The sequence below is a fragment of the Lagenorhynchus albirostris genome, chromosome 19 (genome assembly GCF_949774975.1).
Source record: "Lagenorhynchus albirostris chromosome 19, mLagAlb1.1, whole genome shotgun sequence".
Lineage (NCBI taxonomy): Eukaryota > Metazoa > Chordata > Mammalia > Artiodactyla > Delphinidae > Lagenorhynchus > Lagenorhynchus albirostris.
The window spans coordinates 13,558,739-13,582,256 of NC_083113.1; the positions used below are offsets into that span (position 1 = coordinate 13,558,739).

The 23,518-nt window shown below is 55.2% G+C and overlaps 2 protein-coding genes across 6 annotated transcripts; one reads left to right on the forward strand and one right to left on the reverse strand.

The window, feature by feature from the left end:
* The first annotated feature begins 41 nt into the window (after nt 1–41).
* Nucleotides 42–3,706, forward strand: HIPK4 (homeodomain interacting protein kinase 4). Its single transcript, XM_060131959.1, has 3 exons — nt 42–1,003; nt 1,909–2,739; nt 3,277–3,706. The coding sequence occupies exons 1-3, from the start codon at nt 551–553 to the stop codon at nt 3,454–3,456; spliced, it is 1,464 nt and encodes a 487-aa protein (XP_059987942.1). The 5' UTR covers nt 42–550; the 3' UTR covers nt 3,457–3,706.
* Nucleotides 3,094–23,472, reverse strand: PLD3 (phospholipase D family member 3). 5 transcript variants are annotated; one of them, XM_060131951.1, is made up of 15 exons: nt 20,305–21,088; nt 18,947–19,060; nt 16,799–16,923; nt 12,826–13,012; nt 12,145–12,235; nt 11,963–12,037; nt 11,732–11,874; nt 11,087–11,270; nt 9,330–9,450; nt 9,121–9,248; nt 7,796–7,996; nt 6,412–6,551; nt 5,646–5,811; nt 5,094–5,193; nt 3,094–5,001 (listed from the first exon to the last, which is right to left on the reverse strand). In XM_060131951.1, exons 5-15 carry the CDS (start codon nt 12,169–12,171, stop codon nt 4,814–4,816), a joined length of 1,473 nt encoding a protein of 490 aa, XP_059987934.1. In that variant the 5' UTR covers nt 12,172–12,235; nt 12,826–13,012; nt 16,799–16,923; nt 18,947–19,060; nt 20,305–21,088; the 3' UTR covers nt 3,094–4,813. The 5 variants fall into 5 exon arrangements, with proteins under 5 accessions (XP_059987934.1, XP_059987935.1, XP_059987936.1 ...); XM_060131952.1 differs by lacking the exons at nt 18,947–19,060; nt 20,305–21,088 and adding an exon at nt 23,339–23,413; XM_060131953.1 differs by lacking the exon at nt 12,826–13,012 and having other exon boundaries at nt 20,305–21,089.
* Between the last annotated feature and the right edge of the window lie 46 nt (nt 23,473–23,518).

The following is a 23,518-nucleotide window of genomic DNA, read 5'->3' on the forward strand; positions in this document are numbered from 1 at the left end:
GATTGTTGGAGACTTGTGGGCCAGGGTGAAGACTTTGGCTTTTATCACAGGATGTGGTAAAGCCACAGGAAGATTCTGAGCAGGAGAGGGACGTGATCTGACTTAGGTGGTCACAGGGTCCCTCGGGCTGCATGTGAGAAGCAGACTGGAGGGAGAGAGAGGAACAGGGAGACCAGCAAGGAGGCCCTTACATTAGTCTAGCCAGGGGGAGGACAGGACTAGGTTGGGGCTGTGGCTGGGATGCAGAATGGGCAGAACAGAAGGTGTTCTGCTGGGGCTGCCCTTCTTTGAGAAGGTGGACGTGTGGTCCCTGGGCTGCATCATGACTGAGCTGCACCTGGGCTGGCCCCTCTACCCAGCCGGCAAGATTTGCTGATGGACAAGGCGTGGGGTGAGAGAGAAAGAGACAGGTCTTAACCCTCATGGACATAAGTTCTAGTGGAGACAAACAGAGACAGAGAGACAAGTACGCAAACCAGAGACAAAGGCTGGAGGAGACAGATAGGGACGTAAACAAGAGATCAAGATTCACAGATGTAGCGACAGTCAGATGGCAGATGCAGAAAGACACTGGCCAGAGATGCCGGGAAGGCTCAGATCGAGCGGCTGTCCCGGCCCACTTGCCTCCCTCCCTCCCTCCGCTCAGGTCATCGACTTCGGCTCGGCCAGCATATTCAGCGAGGTGCGCTACGTCAAGGGGCCGTATATCCAGTCTCGCTTCTACCGGGCCCCCGAGATTCTGCTGGGGCTGCCCTTCTGTGAGAAGGTGGACGTGTGGTCCCTGGGCTGCGTCATGGCTGAGCTGCACCTGGGCTGGCCCCTCTACCCAGGCAACAACGAGTACGACCAGGTGCGCTACATCTGTGAGACCCAGGGCCTGCCCAAGCCCCACGTGCTGCACGCCGCCTGTAAGGCCCACCACTTCTTCAAGCGCAACCCTCACCCCGACGCCGCCAACCCCTGGCAGCTGAAGTCCTCGGCCGACTACCTGGCTGAGACCAAGGTAGGGGGGCAGGTGGGGTGAGGGCCGTCAGCAAGGCAGCTGCAGCATCAAGAAAAAAATCTAGGTTAGATCTCAGAGAGGACTGGAAACTTGAGGGCCAGCTGTGGGGGTTGTCACAGCCAGAGGGATCCGAGGGAGACCCCAGGTGGGACTGGAAGTCAGGGCAGCCTGTCTGCCACCTCTGTGACTGCGGTCATCAGACTTGTGTGGCAAGAGTCTGGCTGAGACAGCAGAAAGGACTGGAAGTGTGGACCGGCCGTGGGAGCTGTCACAGCGAGAGAGGGGTCTGAGCGAGACCAAAGGTGGGACCGAAAGCATATGGCAGATCCTCTGATAACTCCCGAGCTGGTCGTGGTTAAAGAATTTGGCAAGAATTGTCTGGGCTTGACTCCTCGGAGGCCTGAGGGCTGGGATCAGATGTGGGGATCAGCTGCGGCAGCAAGAGGGATCTGGATTTGATTCCGAGGAGCAGTAGAGGTTTAGGGCAGCCCTTCTGCTAGCTGCTGGTAGGGGCTGGACCCATGGCTCGAGGGAGGACTGGAGGGCGGGGGCAAGGTGTGAAACTTGGGTCAGTGAGACCCCTGGGTTAGACGAGAGGAGGACCAGAGATCACAGTCAGCTGTCCTTCCTACAGCAGTAGGAGGGGTCTGGATTAGACTAGAGGGGTTCTGGTGTTAGTGAGCAGGTGTGCCCCCCCAGATGCAAGGGAGCTCCAAGTCAGATCATGGGCAGAACTGGAAGTCCAGGTTCCTGTGGGTGGACTTCATAGCCACGACAGAGCTCTGGGCCAGGCTGGAGGGCCCACTGGACGCTGGGGGGGTCACATGTGGGCTCCACCGCAGAAGTACCTGGGGCCCAAGTCCTGGACTCGATGTCAACCCCTGCCCCACCCTGCGTCCCACCAGGTGCGCCCACTGGAGCGCCGCAAGTACATGCTCAAGTCACTGGACCAGATAGAGGTGGTGAACGGCGGCAGGGCAGTCCGTCGGCTGACCTTCCCCGACCGCGAGGCGCTGGCGGAGCACGCCGACCTCAAGAGCATGGTGGAGCTGATCAAGCGCATGCTGACGTGGGAGTCGCACGAGCGCATCAGCCCCAGTGCCGCCCTGCGCCACCCCTTCGTGTCCATGCAGCAGCTGCGCAGCGCCCATGAGACCACCCGCTACTACCAGCTCTCGCTGCACAGCTGCCGCCTCTCCCTGCAGGTGGAGGGCAAGACGCCTATGTCTGCCGTGGATGCCGCGGAAGACAGGCCCCCCTACTACGGTCTGGCCGAGGAGGAGGAGACCGTGGGTCTGGGCGGCGGGCCTTTGTTCCGGGAGGAGAAGGCACCGGGCGTGCAAAAGGCCATCGATCAGCTGGACGACTTGAGTCTGCAGGAAGCGGGGAGTGGGCTGTGGGGCGAGACCCGCACCGACGTCGTCCCCGACGTGCTGGCCCCGCTCAAGGCCGCTGCTGCCGGCCGCTGGGTGCCCGACTCCGGCCCCGAGCCCATCCTGGCCTTCTACGGCAGCCGCCTGGCAGGCCACCGCAAGGCCCACAAGCCACCCACAGGCTCCAAGTCCAACTTCAGCAACCTCATCCGGCTGAGCCAGGCCTCGCCCGAGGAAGACGCCCCGTGCAGGGGCGGCGGCTGCGCGGAAGGAGAGCGGCGAGGGGCCTCTGCGGAGCTGCCTGCCATCCCGCAGTGGGACAGGGATGGGCCGGACATCAAGGACATGACCGTGGATGCTGAGGTGACCCAGGGGGCAGCTAGGAGGCAGGTGGTTCTGGGATCAGGGCCTCCCCAGAGCTCTAGGATCGGGGCATAGTGAACCAACTTTGCCTCCCGTACATTTGCACGGCCCGCAGCTGGCTCAGGATCCAACACACACTACTAGCCCACCCTCAGGATGTGACAAGGCTCAGCAAACACTAATATACCCGTAGGATGCGATGAAGCTCAGCAAACACTAACCCGTATCAAGGCTGTGTAAAAACTCAGAACACAGTAATCCACATACGGGAAGTGATATAGGCCATGGGACAGCTCAGCCCCCCCACCCCAGGAGGATGTGACAGGGCCTCAGCAAACACACCTTCAGGACACATTAAGGTCTCAACACACAGCATTTAAGCCTCCAAAATGGGATGAGGGTTCAGGATGTACAAAATCGTCCTCGGGAATTGACAAGGATGCAGCTGGGATCAGGAGTCCAAGAGGGGCAGCGTGGTTGTTCCGGGGTGGGGTGGGGTACACTTCCTGGCTGATGCCCATCTCTTCTCCCCAACAGAGGCCAGGCCATGAGTTCTTCGACCTCAGCAGCTGTCCTGGGGAATGGCTGGGTCAGCCAGACTGGACCCTGGAGGGCGTCGGGGGGCCACGGGCTCAGGGGCTCCCACCACGCCACACCCACCCGCATGGTCCACCCCGGGCCACCAGCTTTGTGCAGCACGTCGGCGGGCACCACTGATGGTGACTCCACCCCTGCCCATCACTGGGTGATGCGCTAGCGGGGCTGGCATCCCCTCCTCAGAGCTATCCCCTGAACCGACAAATTATTCTTACAGAAAGATAATTATCCAGAAATGCCCCATTCCCCCCGCCCCGCTCACAGTGCATGCCTTGCACACACACCCCAAACACAGGAGGGTTTTGGGGTCTGGCCCGTGGCCCCCTCGGCCAGAGGGACGCAGGAAGGGGGCTGCACCCCACTGGCCCTGCTGCCTGCTTGTTTCAATAAAGCACTGTTCAGCAGTACTGCCTCATGCCTGTCCTCCCTGCCTGAGGCCTGGCCTGGCACGGGGGTGGGGTTCAGGGGGGCACCCAGGCCCTGCTCTCTAATGCTGCACCCAGTCAGCCATTGGCTCAGGCTGGAGACTGTGCTTGGCACACGGACCCATCCCTTAAATACGCTCAGTGCCTGGCACGTAGGAATCCACCCTCAGAACATCCTCGGTGCTCAGCAGGTGCCAGTCTGAGCTTGCCCGATGCCAGGTTCCCAGCGTCTGTTGACCTGTCTTTGCCACACGTGACAGGCTTGGCATGCACTCATCCATGCTTGGGACATGCGACGTGTAAGTTCACTCAGCAGGTGTATGCAAATTCACGCTTGGCACATGCTCTCGTGTCCAGACGTGCGAGTCCACCCTCGGGCTATGGCGGTGGCTCAGCACGCGCGCATCTGGCTGGGGACGTGCCGAGCGTGCAGCACACGCTGTGCCATGCTGGCTACGTGAGGCTCGGTTCATGCCAGCCCTCGAGGTCACACGCGCATGCTCAGCACACGCCAGCTCACGTGCAGTGCGCGCCGACGGCTCAGCGCACGCCAGCCCACGCCGGTCACCCACTGAGGGCTCAGCACACACCAGCCATGTGCTGAGCGTCCAGTACACACCAAACCACACTGGTCACATGCTGAGGGCTCAGCATGCGTGAAGGTGTCCCCACCAGAGGCCCATGCCAGCTGTCCCCTACCCGGCACCCCACCTCACACCACTCGGTCAGGCACAGGCTGTACACACAAGTTATTTACTTCTTATTATGACCTCAGGCCCTCTTTGCCCTGGAAAGTGGGGTGGGCCAGGGGGCCAGGCCCAGCATGCACCCCTACTTCTTCGGGGGCTGATCCCTCCCCCAGCTTGGCTGGGTCCTCTGCGGCCACAGCAGCAGGCTGGCGGGGGCGGAGGTAGAAGCGGGAGAGCAGGGGGGGAGCCTGTGGGAGCCACGACGGGGCAGACAGAAGCGGGGGCACGGGGACAGGGATTGAGACCCGGAACACCCGCGCCCGCGGGGGCCTCGCAGGCCTGTCCTGTCCGCTGGACCGGGCCTCAGAGCAGGCGACAGGCGTTGCCCACGCTGTCGGCTGAGGTGTCAAGGTCATGGCTGTAAGGGGAGTCCCAGTCCCTCAGGAAAACGGCCTCCAGCTGGCTCCGCAGGCCACCCCGCCCGTTCTGCGTCACCAGCAGCGAGGTGCCCGCTGTCTCGGTGAAGTAGCTGCCGGACCAGTTGGAGGTTCCTACGGGGAGCGGGGGTCCAGAGAGTCAGGGCCCGTGGTGCTGCCCGGACCCCCTTCCGTCCTCCCACCCCAGCGGCGCCCAGGACGCTCACCGATGTAGGTGGCACGTTCAGTCACCATGTACTTGTTGTGGTTGACGCGAGTGTAAGGGACTCGGGCCTGGGCCTCGTCCGCAGGGACCACAAAGAGTTTCTGAGAGGGAGGGGAGATGCGGGGTTGGGTTAGAGAAGCCCCAGGGTCTGGGGTGGGGAGTGGCACCAGGTCTGCGGGACTGGGGACTCAGCTGCTTCCCTCGCGGGCCTGGGGGCCAGCATGGGTACTCGGTAAACACCGGCTGAAAGGGAGGACCCTGTCGCCTCATATGCCGCCTGTTCCCTCTAGCATGACTATTTATCCCTTAGGTCTTACCTCAGATGTCCCCTTTTCCAGAAAGTCTTCCACGACCCCTCAGGCTGCGGCAGGAGTTTCTGCTGGGCTTCCCCATCCCAGCCCTAACCCCTCTGCCCGTGCCCTTGATTCTGGCCAATCAGGGCACAGCCCACTGTGGGTCGTCCCTGTCAAGTGACAGGTGAGCTCCACGATTGCTGTGTCCCCGGTACTGCCCCGCATAGGGGCTGATGGGTAGGTCTGGGGTAGGTGCTTACCACCTGGATGTCAAAGTGGGTGTGGTTGTCACGCAGGGCAGCCAGGGAGAGCAGGAAGGCCCGCATGGATGGCTCAGAGTGCCCCCAGCAGCTGACCAGCAGGCGCACCTTGACGCCCCGCTCATAGGCAGCCCGCCGCAGCCCGTCGTCAATGGCAGGCCAGAACCTTGGGGAGGGGGGTGCAGGATGCGGAGGGAGGCCTCACTTCAGCTTTAGGGAGCCAGGCCTGGGGCCCGCTGCAGCTTCTGAGAAGCCCCAAGCCCCCACCCCATCTCTAGCTCCAAGCCCTGCTCCCCCCACCAATCTTCTCATTGTCTTGTCTGCTGCCCCCAGACTACCTGCTCTGAGCCCCCAGAGTCCAGTCATCCCCACTTCCTATCCCAGATCTCAAAGCCCAACCCTGCCGCCCCAAACCTGAATACCCTTAGTCCTACCTCCCAAGCCCGTCATCCCATATCCAGCCCACACTCCCTGCCTCCTACCTGCAGAAATCCCACATCCTGCATCCTCTGCCTTAAGCCTCCAGTCCCCCGTCTCCACACCACCCCCCGAATATTCTCATCCTCTTCTCTGTCCCCTTCTCCTTGTCTTGACCATCCAGACCCACTCTCCCTGTCACCTCTGTCTCTCCCCATGGCATCCCCTCCCTCTGTCCCCTGGTCTTGGCCCCGTGACTGCTTTCTGGGCCCCATCGCTCTGTATCCTGTCTCCTCTTCCACTCACGGTGGCTCCCTACCCCAACCCCTGTCCACGCGCCCAGCGGTACCTGTGCGGGTGGGAGAACTCCATGGTGGGCAGGTAGTTCATGATCGCGATGTAGATGAAACTCCGGGCATTGTCCACCGCGTTGAGCAGGGCTTTCAAGTCTGGGGTGCGGCCACTTGGACACAGTGGTGGGGGTGCACTCTGGGGGACGAGGGGACAGGCAAGACACATGTTCTTCACAGTGGACCCCTGCTACAGACAGCTTGTCACGAGCCAGGTCCTGCGGGTCTCACTAATGCTCAGCCTCCATGAAGGAGAGGGATAATTACCACCGTCTTTTTTTGCAGGTGAGCAAACGGAGGCTCAGAGAGGGTAAGTGATTTGCCTAAGGTCACACAGCTGATAAATGGAGCCAGGGTTTGAACCTAGGCTGTCTGGTTCCAGAACTTATGCTCTAACCCAGTGGTTCTCGACCTGAGGTCCCTGGTCAGGCAGCAACAGCATCACCTGGAAACTTGTTAGAAATGCAAGTTCTTGGGCCTCACTGCCCATGGCACACAGAACCAAGGTGCTGGGGTGGAGCCCAGGAATCTGGCTTTCCACAAGCCCTTCTGGTGATTCTAATGCATGCTCAAGTTTGAGGACCTCTGCTCTAATCACTTTTGTCCCTGACTTACAGTCCAGCCTGATGGCACTCATGTGCCCAGCCACACCAGGCCCTTCACCCAGCTCTCTCCATCCTCACAACAGGTGAGCAAACTCGAGCTCTGAAAGGGGTAGTGGTAACGGGGGAACCATTAATGTCCCGTGGGAGGTCACTGGAGCAAAGGACCCCAATGAATCGTGTCCCTCCATCCATGCCTTAGTGTGGGCCCTCCAGGATGACACTGGGCTTGGCCAGGTGACTTGCTGCGGGGGACCCAGGTTGGCCACCCCAACTAGTGAAAATATTAACAGCTAAAAGCAGCGGTGCCTTGTCCAGAGTGCCAAGGGCAATAGTGGGTGCTGTCCCATAGAACTTTCCACATTGATGGAAAAGTTCTCTATCTGCACTGTCCCGTATGCCAACTGCTTGCTATGTGTAGCTGCTGAGCACTTGAAATGTGGCTAGTGTGACTGAGGAACTGAGTTTTTAACTGTAGTTCATTTTAATTGATTAAAAATGCGACATGCAGCTATACTGGACAGGTCACCCAGGGCTCGGCCTGCATGGACCCAGCCGTGCCTCTCACTAGCCCTACGAGGTGGTAAATATTGCAATACTTATTTTCTATGTGAAACCAAGGCCTAGGGAGGTTGGGACACAGCCCAGGCCCCGAGTGAGCAGAAGTGACAGCCAGTGGTCAGGAACCCCCATCCCTACCAAGTCACTAGGCAGGGCTTGATGGGGGCCGAGAGAAGGGATGTGGCCGGGGTGTGACAGGCCCCTCTTCCCTCGGACTCACTGCCAGGTAGGCCAGAGCAGGGGTTCCGTTGAGGCAGATTTCCATTGGTGTCTCTTGATTGTAGCGGGTGTCATAAGGCCGGGGCCAGGTTGACGGGATGGAGCTGCCCGCCTGGCCCAGGTACCAGTAGGCCTCGAAGATCTTGGTCAGGTCTCGAGCTAGGCAACTGCAGTTGTACATGACCACGCCCAGCTCCTTGACCTGTGGGAGGGCAATGCTGAGCCCGGGGACGATGGCCTGGTGCCCACAGATGACATGGACACCTGCAGCCCTTCCCCCTGCCCCCCACCAAGTCCCCCTTCCTGCCCCTTGCCCTTCTATCTCCCCCTCTCTCTGCCCCTGTCTCCTTTCTTTCTGCCCCTTAACCGTGCCCCCACCCCCCTTCCCCCAGCTAAAGTCCTGAGATGGACATGATCTTGACTCAAGATTAAAATCTTAAGTTTTGGTGAAAATCAGTTATTCCAAAGCTCCAGGTTTCCTGAACCTTTGCGTACACTGTTGCTTCTACCCTCCACTGAGCTCCTACTCAGTCTTAGGTCTCAGCTGACAGTTTCCTCCTCCGGGAATCCTGCCTTGACTGCCCAGACTGTGTCAGGCATTCCTTGAGGCTCTCAGGGTCCCTTGGGCCTCCTTTATCACCCTTTCTGGTGACAAACCTGCCTCCCCATTGGACTGGGAGGACAGGCACAGGGGATGTCTCAGGGACAGCTGTGTGTTCAGCATCTCCCCGCGGGGCTGGTGAGATTAGGGGTTTGGAAAATATTTGTTGAGCAAATGATCACTGACTAAGCTGTCCCTTTTTCCTGTCCTGTGCCAATTCCTACAGCTCCTCCAGTTATCAGATTAGATTTCATCTCTTTTGGGAGACTTTCCCAGGTACCCCAGGTTGGGTCGCCCGTCCTGGCCCTGACCCCTCCACTTGTGCTCCCGCCTCGCCACCAACTCAGACTTGACCCTTTTGGGCTGACACTGGTGACAGGCCCGTCTCCACCCTGGACCGGGGGTTCCAAGAGGTCCACCATGTTCCCAGCATCAGAACAGGGCTGGGCTTAGAGCAGGCATGCAGAGAGTGAATCATGAAGGTCAAATGGGTGGACAGGGCCTGGAATGTCCTGTAGATGCCATCGGGGATCAGAGGGGCTTCCCTGAGCAGAGCGAGTGTGGTGGAGGGCTGGATTTGGGGATGTTAGGTAGGAGGTGGGAAGGAAGCCATTGCAGAGACTGGAAGAGAGGACTCTGGGGTTGAGGCGGGGCACAGCCGGAGGCCGGGCGCCCTGTGGGGCAGGGAGCGGCCTAGAAGGGCGGTGGGCAGGGTGCAGGCAGACCTGGGTCAGGGAACGCCAGTCCATGTTGGCACTGCCGAGGTAGAAGTGGGTCTGGTCTACCACCCAGAACTTGGTGTGCAGGACGCCATGGGTCAGCTTCTGCATGTCCACCGTGCGGACCTGGGCACCTGGACAGACAGGGGTGGTGGTCAGGGTGCTGGCTTGGGCAGCCCCAGGCCCAGCCCACCCCCAGCTGCCCCCTAGCTCACCGCTTTGCAGCAGGGCCTGCAGATCTGCCTGGGGCTGGGGCCCACTTGGCTTGCTCACGGCAATGCGGACCTTCACACCTCGGGGTGCCAGGGTCTGTAGCTGCCGGAGGACCTCCTCGCCCTGGGAGGAGGGGAGAGCCTCTGAGGGGCTGGATGAGCCAACTCTCCAACCCCACGCAGGACCCCCCATGGAGCTGTTTTGAGATTAAGCTTCTAGATCTGATCAGGCTTTACATTAGCCGGTACACTCAGGGAAGGCTTTACACAGGTTAAGATGTTAAAACCTGTGTCTGTTGTATTTTATTGATTTTTTGGCCACACTGTGTGGCATGCGGGATCCTAGTTCCCCGACCAGGGATTGAACCCGTGCCCCCCGCAGTGGAAGTGCAGAGTCTTAACCATTGGACCACCTGGGAAGTCCCTTTATCTGTTTTAATAATTGGCGCTCTGAGCCCTGCTAGGGCCTCCCTGCCACTCCTGCCCTTCACGGGACCTTCCCAAGATCCTGACTTGGAAGTATCAATGCCCGTCACAGAAGGGACCTCTGGGCACCTTGCAGGATGTTGGGGGCACAGTGCAGGCTTGGGGTCTGGGAAGGTTTGGGTGAGGTCTGATGATGCCAATAACATTAATAGCAACAGCCATTGATTCCCTGGTTTCTACTGTGAGCCAGGGCCCCTCTAAGCCCCTTTACATGTGAACTCACTGACTTCTCACCACTCTCACTGATGAGGCAAATCTGAGTATATCCCAAGGTGCAGATGGGGAAACTGAGCATTGGAAAAATCAATGGGGAAGCAGGATTTGAACTCAGATGGTCTGCCTCCTATGTCTGTGCTTCGTGCTTTGAACCATTCCAGTAGGAACCAGCAGGGCGTGGGAGCTCATGACTTTTTTTTTTTTTGGCTTGTGGGATCTTAGTTCTCCAACCAGGGATTGAACCCGCGCCCTTGGCAGTGAAACTGCAGAGTCCTAGCCACTGGACCGCCAGGGAATTTCCAGCTCATATCATTTTTAACTGTCGTATATTTTTTCAGGCAGTGCTTAATAAACCTCACGATTTTAATACATTTTAAGCCTACCTCTGACAAAGAGTGGCAGCAAGGAAAGGGGAAAAAAAGGGACAAATTCACCATGTCTTTCGATGAAGGGCTTATCCACCTAGGCTGTTCCTTTTCAAATCTTGAAGTTTTACGTTTTTTAAGTTTGTCTGCAGACCCTAACAAGGCTATCAGAGCAAATGCTCATAAAGGGCTGACTCTGTCGGGCATTGTGCTATAACTGGCAGGGATTAGCCCGTTTCATCCTCACAAGAGGGGAGTGCTAGATATTGCCCCATTCTACAGATGAGGAAACTGAAGACCGAGAGGTGAAGTGACCTGCCCAAGGTCACACAGCTGGGAAGTGGCAGCCTGGCTTGAGGCTGGGCTGGTACTCACTCCATGTTTCCATTTCTTTGTGTGACAGGGTCGGGGCAGCTTGTGGGTGAGGATATCTGCCAGCCTAATCCCTCATAACCAAACCCATACCCTGATATTCAGAGGCCTCCAGATGACTGTGACAAAACGCCCCCAGTCCAGAGGGCCACGTGAAGACAGTTGCTTCCAAACACCTGTGTCCAACCCGCTGTGTGAGACATGTCTACCCGTCTCCCGGGCTATAGGGAAACCCCTTTCATCCACCTCCCCAGTGCCTCCCTCCAACCGCCCCCCCCGACCCCCCACCCACTGCCAGCCAGGGCCCAGGTTGCCAGGTACCTGCTGAGCAGAGGGCTCCTGAGTGTGGGTGTCGTTGTTGGTGAGGGTCCAGTAGAAGGAGGCAATGTCCAGGCTGCTGTGGGCACCGGCGAGCAGGCCCAGCCAGGCCTGGCTGGTGGAGGGGTTGACCGTGGAGGCATTGGGGAAGTCCAGGCCCTCGGGAATGCTCTCCACCAGCACTGCTCTGGGGGGTGGGGGGAGGCAGAATCAGCCATAGGGGGCTGGAATGTGAGTGCTCACTTCTCTGCCCACGGAGGACGGAAGACTATGTGTATTTGTGTCGGTACTCATGATTCTCTGTGTGTCTGCATTTGTCTGTCTAGAGGTGTGGAAGGAAGGTTGTGCATGTGCATGTCTGTGTGTGTGTGTGTGTGTGTGTGTCTGTCCACAGATATGGATGGAAGATGCCATGTGTGTCTGTTCACAGACAGATAGAAGATGATGCTGTGGCTGCCATGGCAACAGTGTGGGGGAAGGAGGTGGGCATGGAGGGAAGAACCGTGACGGTCCACTTGGGAGTCGGCGATCACCTTATTCTGTCTCGCCCACTGGGTGCAGGCCCTGCTTAGTGCGTGTTGAAGTGTCCCTGGCTTGGCAGGGCCCCTCCCCCCACCATCTGAGGCGCCCACGCCCCCCTCCACTTACTCGCAAGGGTCATAGCAGGGGGCTGGGCGCTGGTTGGGCCCAAAGAGATGCAAGTCGCCGTATTCCCATAGAAACAGCTGAGTCATCAGGGCACCGAAGCCCACGACTGCCAGGATGAGGACCAGCAGGACCCAACGGGCCTTCTGTGGGGAGGAGGAGGTGATCAGCCAGCCCAAGGAGGGCAGCCCAGGCCATGGCTGAGACAGAGTGAGGGTGGCAGTGGGCTCCTACCTTTTCTGCAGCTTTCCACGCCTCGATCTCGTTCATGGGTAGCTCGTTGGAGGGCTCCTCGGCAGGCACCTTCAGCTGGGGGACAGGGATGATGGTGTGTGTGGGGGTGACAGGGCAGCTCAGTGGGGCCCCCACCCTCTGCTGGGTCCAGCCCCTCCCCACTGGGTCCCCCATCCACCTACCTCCTGGTACATCAGTTTAGGCTTCATCTTGCTGGGCAGCCAGGGGTTATACAGATTCCAGTGGGAAAGTGGGTGTGTCAGGGTCTCCAAGCTGCAGGGAACAAAAGCTGGCACTGTGTGGGGTGTTCTAGGCTTTTGGGGGACATCACAGAAAGCGGATCAGCCTCGGGCTCACGGGACTCCCTGGGTCGCCTTGTCTGTGATCACGGGGGCCACTGGCACTGTGCCTGCCACCCCTAAAGGAGGAAGCTGACTGCTGGTCAGTTGGGATTTCGAAATCCCTCAAAGTCCAACTCCTCTGCTTTCCTCCTATTCCTCTGCGGTACCCTCCCTGCTCCCCTTTAGTGCCCACCCTGCCCCCCCGAAGCGCCCACCCTGCCCCTCATCAGCACCCACACTGCTCCCCATTAGCGCTTTCCCTTCTCTGAGCTCTAACCTATACATTCCCAAAATGACAGCTCCGGATTGGGTCAGCGGAGCCCTAAATCTTTGTGCCTGGCTTCTCCCAGCCCTGGGATTACCCAGAAGTCATTTTCCAGGTGGCTCCTCTGCCCTCACCCTCAGGTAACAACTAGACAGCTCAGGCCGGGAGCCCAGGACCATCGCGGCCTCCCCGTCAGACCCCAGCCCATCCCCGAAACCATCCTCCCCTCCCCTACCCCAGAGGGGCCTCAGCCTTACTCGGCAGGCGGCTGCTGCTACCTCCACGGGGCCCCAGCTTCTGCCCCGACAGGCTGAGCAGGGGCGGGCGGGCGGAGGCGGGGGCCGAGGGGGCTCCGCCCACTGCAGCGGGGAGTCTGCGCAGTGAGCGCGCCGGTCCGGGCTCACCGCAGGGAGAAGGGGGGCCCGGCCGCCCAGTACAGCCAACCTGACGGGGGTGGAGGGAGAGTACATGGCTGAGCGATTGGCTTTGCTACGGTCCACCCTAGAGCCCCCATGTGGGGTAGGGAGGCCACAGGTAAAGAGAAAAAAGACTCCCACATCTTTTCTCGTCTGCAAACCTTGTGAATTTTTGTACCATAGGCATGTATTACCTGGTCAAAAATAAATACATAAATAAGATTAATGACTTTAAAAATTATAAAATGAAATGGAATGATCAAGGCTGAATAACATGATTTAGGAACGTAGCGATGAAATCAGCTTAGAAGACACAGCCCACGCTAAGAGAGGGGAAGAGCGGTGGGGGGAGAGGGGATGGTGGGTTTTCTCTTGGATTGTGGACTGCAGTCGGTGTTTCGTTAAAAAAAAAAAAAAAGTCAACTGATATTTTGATAAGGATTTTAAAAATTTTGTCTCTTAAATCCAGGCTCTGGCTGGAGGGGTAAGCAAGGTTTCCCACATACCATCTCATATCTCCGAAGCAGGATTTAAGGCCACAGATGGAGAAATAAATTGGAGGTCCCCCTCCCCGCCCACCTTTCTCAATGAAAGAGGGGCAGGACCCCCTTCCCCACATCCAGGCAGGAAGTCAACAGATGCAGAGAAGGATTATTACTGAGGGAAGCAACAGCGTTGGAAGTGGTTGCCTTGACAGCGGGATTTGGGGGTGGGTCAGGATTGCTTTTTATCGTCCGCCTATTTTCTTTTTTAAAATTGTGAAATATGAGCGACTTACAGAAAAGAAGAGAAAACATCTCTGTGCAGGTTAAAAAATAATTCTAAAGCCTACACAGGTGTTGCCACGTCCCAGGTTTTGTCACGTTTTAAAAAATTCATGCGCATGCATTAATGTGTTTTAAAAAAAAGAAGAAAAAAGGAAGGAAATTCCAAAAGGGAGCCAGGTTCTCTCCTCACCGCAATATCCTGCCTAGATCTGAAAGGATAATTTGGAAACCCCTTTCCCCCCAACGTCCGATCCCAGATTGGCAAGGGCGGAAGAACACAGCTAGATCCCCTCCTATCATTGCAGGGAGCGAGCCAAACCGGGATGGGTCAAATGGATCCAGCAAGAAATGGCAACAGATCAAGGTTATTTGGAACTCCAGAGGTCACCAAGAGAAGCAGAAGATAAGTCTTGGATGTGGCTGGCCGCAGGGTTGGAGGGTGGGGAGAGGGGGAGGCATGGGGTGCGAAACAAGTTTGCCTTTTATTTATTTATTTGTGAAGGGCCTCGGTGAGAAATGTTTTATTTAAGAATATGGGGTTGGAACAGCAGGTGATGTGCAATTAGGGAAGCTGATAAACAAAAACAAAACTGGGCAGAGGTAGGGCGCGGAGCTGTGAGGGACCCTGCAAGGTGAGCCAGGGGAACTGGGATGGCCGGTAATAAATCAAAAATAGGAAGAAAATAGATGCATTTCATTCAGTTTGTTAGCGAGCTTTTGGCTTTCAAATTGTGCCGTGATGATAGGTCTGTAATGATGGGTTTAATTTTGACTTGTTATATTTTTATCAAAGCAATACACCTAAGGTATCAATATTTAAAAAGAAAACTAGTCCTGAAGAGGTGGTGTAGACTGGGTTAGATTGGCGAGGCAGTTAACACTGTGGCTCCCAGAGCCAGGTGCCTGATCTTAATATGAGCCTCAGCGTGTACGTGACTGACTTCAGAGAAGTGACAGTGCATCTGTGCCCTAGTTTCCCCATCTGCAAAATGGGCACAGCAAGAATAGCACCTACTTTTTACAAGGCTGTTCATTAATTTTGCACACATTTATTGAGTACCTGTGCACCAGGTATTGTTTTAGGCACTGGGGATAGCACTGTGAACAAAACTGACATGAGGAAAGACAGACAAAAAACAGTATTGGGCTTCCCTGGTGGCGCAGTGGTTGAGAATCTGCCTGCCAATGCAGTGGACACAGGCTCGAGCCCTGGTCTGGGAAGATCCCACATGCCACGGAGCAGCTAGGCCCGTGAGCCACAACTACTGAGCCTGTGCGTCTGGAGCCTGTGCTCCCAACAAGAGAGGCCGCAATAGTGAGAGGCCCACGCACCGCGATGAAGAGTGGCCCCCGCTTGCCGCAACTAGAGAAAGCCCTTGCACAGAAACGAAGACCCAACACAGCCAAAAATAAATAAATAAATAAATTTTAAAAAAGAAAATAAAAAAAATGAAAAAAAGAAACTGCCAAAGTGTTTAAAAAAAAACAAAAAGACAGCTATTGTTATTAAAAAAAACAGTATTAAATTAAATTATATGTTAGAAGGTAATAAGTGCTATGGAGACTCAGGGAAGAGGGACAGGGGTGGGGCCGGGGTTGGGATTGCTTGCAATTTTAAATAAAGAGGTCAAGGAAGGCCTCGCAGAGAAGGGGATGCCTGAGGGAAAAAAACTTCAAGCAGAGGAGGAATGGAGCTACTGGACATCTTGGGGAAGAGTGTTCTGAGCAGAGGGAACAGCCAGTGCAAAGGCCGTGAGGCAGGAGTGTGCCTGGTGTGGATAGGGAAGAGCGAGGAGGCCAGTGTGTCTGTAGTGGAATGGCCTGTGGGAAGAGGGAGAGCGGGTAAGTCTGAGGTGACAGGACCAGATCATGCTGGGCTACCTGGACTGTGGCAAGAAGGACGGGGCCACGGGTAGGTTCTGAGCAGAGGAGGGAACATGATCTCCTTTGGGGGTTGTGGTGGGTTGAATGGGGGCCTCAGAAAAGATACGTCAGATGTGGTCATCGCTCCTGGAACTTGTGAATGTGACCTTATTTGGAAAAAGGGTCTTTGTAGATGTAATTAAGTCAATGATTTAAAGATGAGATCATTCTGGATTATCTGGGTGGGTCCTAAACCCAAGGGCAAGTATCTCTAAAAGAGACAGAAACGAGACATGACCAGGGAGGCAGCGACTGGAGTGATGGGCCGCAAACCCAGGTGCGCCAGGAGCCACCGGCATCTGGCGGAGGCAGGGAACAGAATCTCCCCTAGAGGCCCTGGAGAGAGCACGGCCCTGCTGACACCTTGATTTTGGACTTCTGGTCTCCAGAACTGTGAGAGAATAAACTTCTGTTGTTTTAAGCCACGCGGTTTGTGCTCACGTGTTACAGCAGCCCCAGGAAACGAATACAGGTTGTTTGCAGGCTCCCTCTGGCCGTGTGGGGAACTGACTGGGGTGGGCGTGTGATTTGGGGGAACACTGAGGAGGACCAAGTTTGGGAAAAAGACCAGGAATAAATTTTTTTAAAAATATCAAAAATAAATAATGTGTGTCTTTTGAACATGTAAAATTGGAGATGTTTAAAATCTGAGTGGCTCCTTCCAACTCAAGAAATTCATATATATCAAGTGCAGAGAATGGGCATGCAAGAGGTTCTCAAGAAATATGATTGTCTCAAGGGTCCTAACAGCCAAAAAGAAAAGAAAAAAGGCAGGATTCCCTCCGCCTCCGTCCTCCCCACCCTCGGCCAGGCAAGATGCCTGCTTTTTACTGTGGGCCTTTACTCACTATTTTAAAACATGCACATAGGCCTTCCATGGAAATTAAACTGAGGCTTAGGCTCCTAGCTGCGGGGGCCCTTCCCCAACATCCCAGTCTCCAAAAGAGGACTGTGGCCTCAGCTGGATAGGTATCCAGCACCCTCAATCCCCAGATCCCTAGGGGGAGCAGGGCAGGGTGAAACTGAAGCAGGATATGGACAGCCGGGCCGACAGAGCCAGGCCGGCAAGTGCTGGCCTTCTCAGCTCACCTCAATTCCAGGGCTCCCAGGAACCTAGAACTCACCCTGGGGCTCCAGTGCAATGTCCAGGCTGGTCCTTATGCCCTGCTTCCTCGCTGGTGTAGGGGGCACCTCCACCAGCAGGTGTGCCCCTCCCAGTGAAACGGGAGGGAAGGGGGCAGGGCACAATCTTTGAAAGAATGACACAGCCGTTGAGGATACAGCATAAACTGGTTAGAACCAACTAGGTCCGAGGTGGCGGAAGATTTGACTTCCAGTAGACTTTGAGCCTCATTATATATATTAGCACAGGGGTCCCCAACACCCGCGCCACGGACCGCTAGCAGTCCACGGCCTGTTAGGAAGCACGTCGCACAGCAGGAGGTGATCGGTGGGCGAGCGAGCGAAGCTTCATCTGCCGCTGCCCATCCCTCCGCCTGAACCACCCCCCACCCACCCCGCTCGTGGAAAAATTGTCTTCCACGAAACCGGTCCCTGGTGCCAAAAAGGCTGGGGACCAATGCATTTGCATATGCTAAATGACACAACCATAGGTGCCATGACAGTTCCAAGGTGACCTAAAAGACCCAAAAGTGGGCGGGGCCCAATTCCTGGAAATCTCCTCCCCTTCCCCAAGACAGTTGGAATAATCCCCCCACTCATTAGCCAATGAAATTACCCAGACCATAAAAACTACCCCATATTTCCGGACCTCTCGCCTTCCGAGATGGCCCACACTCTATGGAGTGTGTTCATCCCAGGGCCGTTCTTGCCTTTTGAGATGAACCACATTCTGTCTATGGAACGTGTATCTCTCTAAATAAATCCACTTTTTACCTATCACTTTGTCTCTCACTGAATTCTTTCTGCGCTGAGACATAAAGAACCTAAGCTTCATTAAGTCCTGAGACCGGGTGTGTGGTTTCAGTTAAAAGAACGTGGGTTCAAATCCCACTCTGGGTTTTGGCTGGGTTCGAGTCCCAGCCTGCGGGACTGAGTTGTGCAGTTTCACCAGCCCACAGAATATCTCCCTGTTCCCTTGGCTTGTGCCCTGCCTGACTTGGGCTGTGAACCACAGCGCACAGAAAAGGAGGAAGCAAAGCCCACCCGGCTTTTGAGACACGTGTTGGCTCACAGCTCCCTGAACACCCGTGAGGGTTGGGGTGGGAGACTTGATCCCTCTTCCATAGCAGTGTTTTGGGTTGGAGGGGCCAGGGTTCAGATCCCACCCCTGTCACTTTCTTACTCAGTGACATCAGGCGTGGGGCTTTACTTCTCTGAGCCCTGCTGGCCTCATTCATAAAAAGGGGATCACTTGGGCTTCCCTGGTGGCGCAGTGGTTGAGAGTCCGCCTGCCGATGCAGGGGACACGGGTTCGTGCCCCAGTCCGGGAAGATCCCACATGCCGCGGCGCGGCTGGGCCCGTGAGCCATGGCCGCTGAGCCTGCGCGTCCGGAGCCTGTGCTCCGCAACGGGAGAGGCCACCACAGTGAGAGGCCCGCGTACCACAAAAAAAAAAAAAAAGGGGATCACTTTATACCCATCTGGGGAGTGGTGGCTGGGGGATCTCTGAATGGTTTAAGGGGGTGCGTCTTGCAGTCCCAGCCCCCTGGGTTCAGATCTCAGCTCTGTGTGTTACTGGGAGAAGAGGCTCCCTTCTCTGAACCTCACTTGCGTTCCTTGCATTCTCAGAACAATGGGTAGACTAATATACCAACCTCACGTTTGCTGGGCAGTCAGTGAAACCATCCATAGCAGGCCAGGTAGCACAGATACAAGCTGGCTGGTTAGCTGTGTCCCCTAGTACCCTGGACACACTTTTATCATAGATAAACCTATATGTGTCCCTTAAAAAGCTAAGTCTATGTCTGATTTATTCCTCTACCCACCCTGTGCCTAGCACGTTGTAACCACTCAATAAATGTTTATTGAAAACATAAGAAAAGAAGCAGTAGAATGGAAACCCTTGAGAAAAGACTTTCTTAGATGTCTCTCTAGATCTAGTGACACTCGGTGTATACACAATGTGTAAGTAGCTTGTGTTCTAAGCCCAGAGCAATAGGGTAGGTGCAGATAATGACACCTCAGCCTGAGGGTAAAATTCAAGGTTGATTCAAGACGTATGAAAGTGCAAAGAAGGGGGTGGGGCCAGTTAGCTGCTGAAGCCCACGTGAAGCACTGGGCAGGCCATACCTCAGGAAACATTCACTAACCTATGGACCTTCCATACGGTTCAAAACAGAACTGTTCTTGGGTTTAAAGGAGCCGATTTTCATTCGATTGTGCAGACCCCTTCGGACTGACTGCACAATTGTCTGTGGTCAAGTCTACAGAAAACAGAACAGAGCACTGGTTTTGTAAACTTTTTTGTTTTGTTTTTAGCAGTAGACCTTTTATTTCAAAGGACCCCCTAGAAGGTGCCCCTTCTAGGGAGAGAAGATGCTCAGTCTGAAAAACAATTAAATAAGTAAAAAAATACACACACAACCCCCTGTCCCCCAACACTCCAGCATGAATGGTGAACACTTCTGATGGAACTCAAAAATCTAAGCTGTCCCACCCCTACTCAAACCCCCTCTGTGGCTCCCCATTGCCTCCAGGACCAAGTGCAACCATCTTACGATGTCCTCTTGGGCCCTACATGGACAGCCCCTGTGGACCTTCCCCACCATTACAGCTTCAGTCCCCCTTTCTGACTCCAAAGCTGTCTCCGATTCCCACCTCCTCCCTGAATTTCAGCTCCGGAAGTCCCATGGCCTCCTAGACACCTCCACCCAGGTGTCCCTAAGCCCCATACACCCACCATGTCTCCAACTGTCCTTAGGATCTCTCCCAAACCTGCTCCTCCCCCAGGTCCCCCTTTCAAGGAGAGCTGTTCTACCCATCCTTCAGGTCTCAGCCTGTGTGCTTCTGTGTACCTTCTCCAGAAAGCCCTGACTCCCCCAGAGTCCTGGGCCTTGTCCTGGACCGCCCACAACTTATCCACTCGGCCTCCCAAGTGTGTCTCCCACCCAACCCTTTTCTCTCCCCTCCATGGCCCCGAACTGGCCTCTCCCACTTGGGTTGCCACTCCAGCCACATCCTGTGGCTCCCAGCCTCCACTCAACCCTTCCAATTCCCCCTCCATCTGAGTCTGACTTGTCCACCCTCTGCTCAAAACCTTTCTGTGCACCCCACCCCCGGTATCTGCAGGATAAAGTCTCAGCTCCTCACTGTGGCTCCCAAAGCCCTCAATGATCTCCCCTAAATAACTTCTTGGGCTTATTCTCTTACCATCCCTAATGGCCTAGTCATATCTAATAGTTTTCAGTTCCTCGAACTGAAACCACACTTTTACCACCAAACCTGCCCACAGCTTCTCCTCCTGCCTAGCATACCTTTTTCTCCTCTTCATGTTGCTTATTCCCATCAGCTCGTGTACCACCTCCTCCAGGAAGCCCTCCCTGACCCCCTGTCTGGTCCAGGCATCCTTTTTGGGATCTGACAGTCCCCTGGGCTTCTCTATCCCAACCCAGACCCCTCTGCCTGTGTTTTCCCCAACCTGGCCCTGACCACTCTGGGCTGTCACTACCTGATGATGGATCTGTTTCTCCCACTGGACTGCAAAACCCGTGAGGGCAGGGCCAGGCTGGCTCAGTCACTGCTGTGTCCCCAGTATCACCCAGCACAGGGACAGTACATGGCAGATGCTCAGTGGCCAGTTCATCCATCTATTCATTCAATGAGTATTTATTCAACGACTACTGCTGACAAGCCTTATCTAGAAATTGGAGATATAGCACAGAAAAAACAAAAAAAAGTCCCTAGGAAGGAAGAAATTCTTTTGAGGGAGTAAGACAGTAGATTAAATGAGCGAAACATATAGTTGGTGCCTCGGAGAAAAATAAAACAATGAAAATGGTTGATGTCTCAGGTCAAAAAGAACAACACAACACATCTGGGGCAAAGAAGCATTATTATCCCTGTTTTTCAGATGAGGAGGTAGGGCTCAGGGAAATCACTGCCCAGGTCACACGGCGTTGGTCTGTCGGCCGAGAATTTGAACCCAGAGCTCAGTTCTGTGCCAGGACGTTACACTGTCAAACCAATTCCCGAACACAGAATAAGGCAGAATGTCTTTTCCTTGCCACCCTCAGGGAGGTCTGAGCCTGTGAAAGGGTAGGATGTGGGAGAGCGGGGTCTCCTTATGTTTACTGAACCAGGCACTGCTCAAAACACTTTATATATTCAATTCTAACAGCAGTGTTTTTTTTTGCTCCGCTTAACAGATAAGGGAACAAAAGACCTAGAAAGGTTAAGTCACTGGCACAAAGGGACACAGCCAGGAAACGGTGGAGCCAGAATTTGAGCCCAAGCTGCCTCAGGGTCCTGAGTGTAGACAGCTGCCTCTCCTGCTGTGTAACATCTGTAGATCTGTGATGCCCTCCGTCCCTCCCCAGTAGCCTCTCAAAACCCCTACCAACATCCCTCCCCACCCCATCCCACCCCAAATCTTTGAGAGGGACATTTGAAGCTTTCTCCAAATACAAAGGATATGTGAGTGCAGCTTTAAGAAGAGGAGTCTGGCTGTCCTTCCAACCAGGCTGCTCTTGCCCATCCATCCTTGGTAGAAGTTCTCCAGCTGCTGCTGCTTCTTCAGGTCACGACATGTCACATCAGATCACATCCCTCCTCTCCTCCAAATCTTCCCATGGCTCCCACCTCACTCAGAGTAAAGCCAAAGTCTTCTCCATGGCCCATGAGACCCCAGATGATCTGCCCCCATCACCCTGCTGACTTCATTCCCCATCCCTCTCCTCCCTCACTGGTCTCCTTGCTATTCCTCAAATATTCCATGCATGCTCCTACCTCAGGACCTTTGCATTTGCTGTTCTCTCTGCCTAGAATGCCGCTCTTCCCCCAGATAGCCATGTCACTCTCTCCTCTCTTCAAGTCTTTGTTCAAATGTCTCCAGACCACCCTACTTAAAACTATAATCTTTGCATCCCCCAACTCCCTCCTAACACATCATATAATCTACTTCCCTGTTTGTGTACTGTGTCTTACCCCTGATAGAATGTAAACTCCATGAGGCCAAGGATCTCTGTTTTATTCACTGATGTGTCCCCAATGCCTAGCACAATGCTGAGCATGTAGAACATGCTTAATAAATATTTATTGAATGAATTAACTTGCATTTTCATTCCCATGTTGCAGGATGTAGCAACTGAGGCACAGGGACCTTAAGCCAGCTGCCCAAGGTCATTTAGTATTATTTAAGTACTAAATGCTAGAACCAAGATTGGAACCAGGGTGTTCCAGTCCCCAGGCACACACTGTAATGGCTGTCCTACATGGCCATGCTAAGGCAGGCTGAGTGACTAAGATACTTACCTTTCCATCTGGGGATTCAGGGTTGCTGAGGTTTGACAAAGGTGTGGTGAGACCTGCCTCATCTCTCTGCACCCCCAATTCTATAAGTCAAGGAAGGGTTGGGTCTAAGCTTTCTAGAGTCTTCCTCCCACCAAGCGCTCCTCAACTCCTGCCATTGGCTAAGTGCTCTCAATTTGGGGGTGGGAAATCAGTCACTCCAACAAGGTAAGGAGATAGGGATTAAGTATTTACATGAGCAAGGTTCGTGATGGCTGATGGGTCACCCCCTCAGGTGTGGTGATGTGGCAGAGGTGAGGACAGCATAGTGATCATGATGTGGGACAGCAGGGGTTGGCTGGTGTGGCAGAGAGTATCAGGATACAGGGAATGGTGACGACACCACGGTAATGATGAGGGCAGCTGGGGGGAGGGGGAGAGCGACAATGAGGAGGGGATGAAGGTGACTGGATGAAGGTGAGGGTGAGATGATTAATAATATTAGCTCAAATGGCCACATCAAGCTGGGCATGTCACAAGAATAAACACGCAGGATCCTCACAATCATCCCTGACGTAGGTGTCCTTGTGTGCGTTTCACAGATGAGGAACCTGAGACTGCAAACGTGTGATTAGGTGGTCAAGGTTACCCAGATGCTTAGTGGTGCAGCCAGGATAATGGGCTCTAGTACCCGGTATGTGAGAGGGGACACGGGGAAATACCGGAGACATGAAGGGAAGAATAACAACTGTAGGGCAGGGTAGGTCCTTATGGGGAAAACTAGAAGCATTAGGCACGGACAGTGACTGTCAGAGGACGGGGAGGGATGGAGACATAAAGGATGAGGAAGATATAACGGAAGCGTGAGCGTAACTTACAGAGATGGTGACAGGAGGCGTGCGAAGGTGACACGGGAGTATGATGACGATTTATGAGAAGGACTTCGTAAAGGAGTAATAGCAACAAAAGAGGGGTGCAGGCGATATGAGAAGGCGACACGACTTAAAGGGGGTAACTGCGACATTTGGTGGCCATGGGGACTTAAAGGAACGAAATCTTGTTAAGGGGGTTGACGGCGACCTAAGGAGGGTGATGGCGACATAAGGGGAGTGGTAACGATGTAAGCGGGATGCAACATAAGGGGAGGAATGGGGACATAAAGGGACAGAGGACGATATAAGAGGAGAGATGCATTATATTCGAAGGACGACACGAGGAGGGCAGCCGAGACGCCGCGCCCCCAGATCGCATATTACCTGCACTCCACGTCTCCCACTCCTGCACTCAGCCCCTCACGCACCTTCTAGGCTGGAGCCCCGCCCGACCGCCCCCGCTGCGCGCAGGCGCACTCCGGCTAGACTGCGGGCCGGCGGGGGCCAGGCAATTGCCTTTCTCATTGGCCGCGCTCCTCGCTAGCGTGGGGAGGGGAAGCGCCT